Below are 2,168 nucleotides of genomic sequence, written 5' to 3' on the forward strand. Positions count from 1 at the left end.
GCGGAGAGAAGGGAAGATGCCTGGGAAGGTGCCTGTGCAGAGAGAAGGGAAGATGCCTGTGCAGAGAGACTGAAAGATGCCTGCACAGAGAGAAGGGAAGATGCCTGTGCAGAGAGAAGGGAAGATGCCTGGGAAGATGCCTGTGCGGAGAGAAGGGAAGATGCCTGTGCAGAGAGAAGGGAAGGTGCCTGTGCAGAGAGAAGGGAAGATCCCTGTGCAGAGAGATGATAAGATGCCTGTGCAGAGAGACGGGAAGATGCCTGTGCAGAGAGAAGGGAATGTGCCTGTGCAGAGAGAAGGGAAGATGCCTGTGCAGAGAGACGGGAAGATGCCTGCGCAGAGAGAAGGGAAGATGCCTGCGTAGAGAGAAGGGAAGAAGATGCCTGTGCAGAGAGACGGAAAGAAGATGCCTGTGCAGAGAGAAGGGAAGATGCCTGTGCAGAGAGAAGGGAAGATGCCTGCGCAGAGAGAAGGGAAGAAGATGCCTGTGCAGAGAGACGGGAAGAAGATGTCTGTGCAGAGAGAAGGGAAGAGGCCTGGGAAGATGCCTGAGCAGAGAGAAGGGAAGATGCCCGTGCAGACAGATGGGAAGATGCCTGTGCGCAACGAAGGGAAGATGCCTGTGCAGAGAGAAAGGAAGATGCCTGTGCGGAGAGAAGGGAAGATGCCTGTGCAGAAAGAAGGAAAGATGCCTGTGCACAAAGAAGGGATGATGCCTAGGAAGATGTCTGTGCAGAGAGAAGGGAAGGTGCCTGTGCAGAGAGAAAGGAAGATGCCTGTGCAGAGAGACAGAAAGATGCCTGCACAGAGAGAAGGGAAGATGCCTGCGCAGAGAGAAGGGAAGATGCCTGTGCAGAGAGACGGGAAGATGCCTGTGCAGAGAGACGGGAAGATGCCTGTGCGGAGAGAAGGGAAGATACATGTGCGGAGAGAAGGGAAGATGCCTGTGCAGAGAGAAGGGAAGATTCCTGGGAAGATGCCTGTGCGGAGAGAAGGAAAGGTGCCTGTGCAGAGAGAAGGGAAGATGCCTGTGCAGAGAGACGGAAAGATGCCTGCGCAGAGAGAAGGGAAGATGCCTGTGCAGAGAGAAGGGAAGATGCCTGGGAAGATGCCTGTGCGGAGAGAAGGGAAGATGCCTGGGAAGATGCCTGTTCAGAGAGAAGGGAAGGTGCCTGTGCAGAGAGAAGGGAAGATGCCTGTGCAGAGAGACGGAAAGATGCCTGCACAGAGAGAAGGGAAGATGCCTGTGCAGAGAGAAGGGAAGATGCCTGTGCGGAGAGAAGGGAAGATGCCTGGGAAGATGCCTGTGCAGAGAGAAGGGAAGGTGCCTGTGCAGAGAGAAGGGAAGATGCCTGTTCAGAGAGACGGAAAGATGCCTGCACAGAGAGAAGGGAAGATGCCTGTGCAGAGAGAAGGGAAGATGCCTGGGAAGATGCCTGTGCGGAGAGAAGGGAAGATGCCTGGGAAGATGTCTGTGCAGAGAGAAGGGAAGGTGCCTGTGCAGAGAGAAGGGAAGATGCCTGTGCAGAGAGACGGAAAGATGCCTGCACAGAGAGAAGGGAAGATGCCTGTGCAGAGAGAAGGGAAGATGCCTGGGAAGATGCCTGTGCGGAGAGAAGGGAAGATGCCTGGGAAGATGCCTGTGCAGAGAGAAGGGAAGGTGCCTGTGCAGAGAGAAGGGAAGATGCCTGTGCAGAGAGATAAGATGCCTGTGCAGAGAGACGGGAAGATGCCTGTGCAGAGAGAAGGGAATGTGCCTGTGCAGAGAGAAGGGAAGATGCCTGTGCAGAGAGATGGGAAGATGCCTGCGCAGAGAGAAGGGAAGATGCCTGCGCAGAGAGAAGGGAAGATGCCTGTGTAGAGAGACGGGAAGAAGATGCCTATGCAGAGAGACGGGAAGAAGATGCCTGTGCAGAGAGACGAGAAGAAGATGCCTGTGCAGAGAGACGGAAATATGCCTGTGCAGAGAGACGGGAAGATGCCTGTGCGGAGAGAAGGGAATATGCCTGTGAAGATGCCTGTGCAGAGAGAAGGGAAGGTGCCTGTGCAGAGAGAAGGGAAGATGCCTGTGCAGAGAGACGGAAAGATGCCTGCGCAGAGAGAAGGGAAGATGCCTGCGCAGAGAGAAGGGAAGATGCCTGCGCAGAGAGACGGGAAGAAGATGCCTG

At 55.0% G+C, this 2,168-nt stretch overlaps 1 protein-coding gene across 1 annotated transcript; it reads left to right on the plus strand.

Moving 5' to 3' along the window:
• The first annotated feature begins 379 nt into the window (after nucleotides 1-379).
• LOC138467260 (probable antibacterial peptide polyprotein) lies at nucleotides 380-1,861 on the plus strand. Its single transcript, XM_069607274.1, has one exon. The coding sequence runs from the start codon at nucleotides 380-382 to the stop codon at nucleotides 1,859-1,861; it is 1,482 nt and encodes a 493-aa protein (XP_069463375.1).
• Nucleotides 1,862-2,168: the final 307 nt, after the last annotated feature.

The sequence above is a fragment of the Ambystoma mexicanum genome, chromosome 4q (assembly GCF_040938575.1).
Source record: "Ambystoma mexicanum isolate Mex_15411 chromosome 4q, UKY_AmexF1_1, whole genome shotgun sequence".
In the NCBI taxonomy this organism is placed as follows: Eukaryota; Metazoa; Chordata; class Amphibia; order Caudata; family Ambystomatidae; genus Ambystoma; species Ambystoma mexicanum.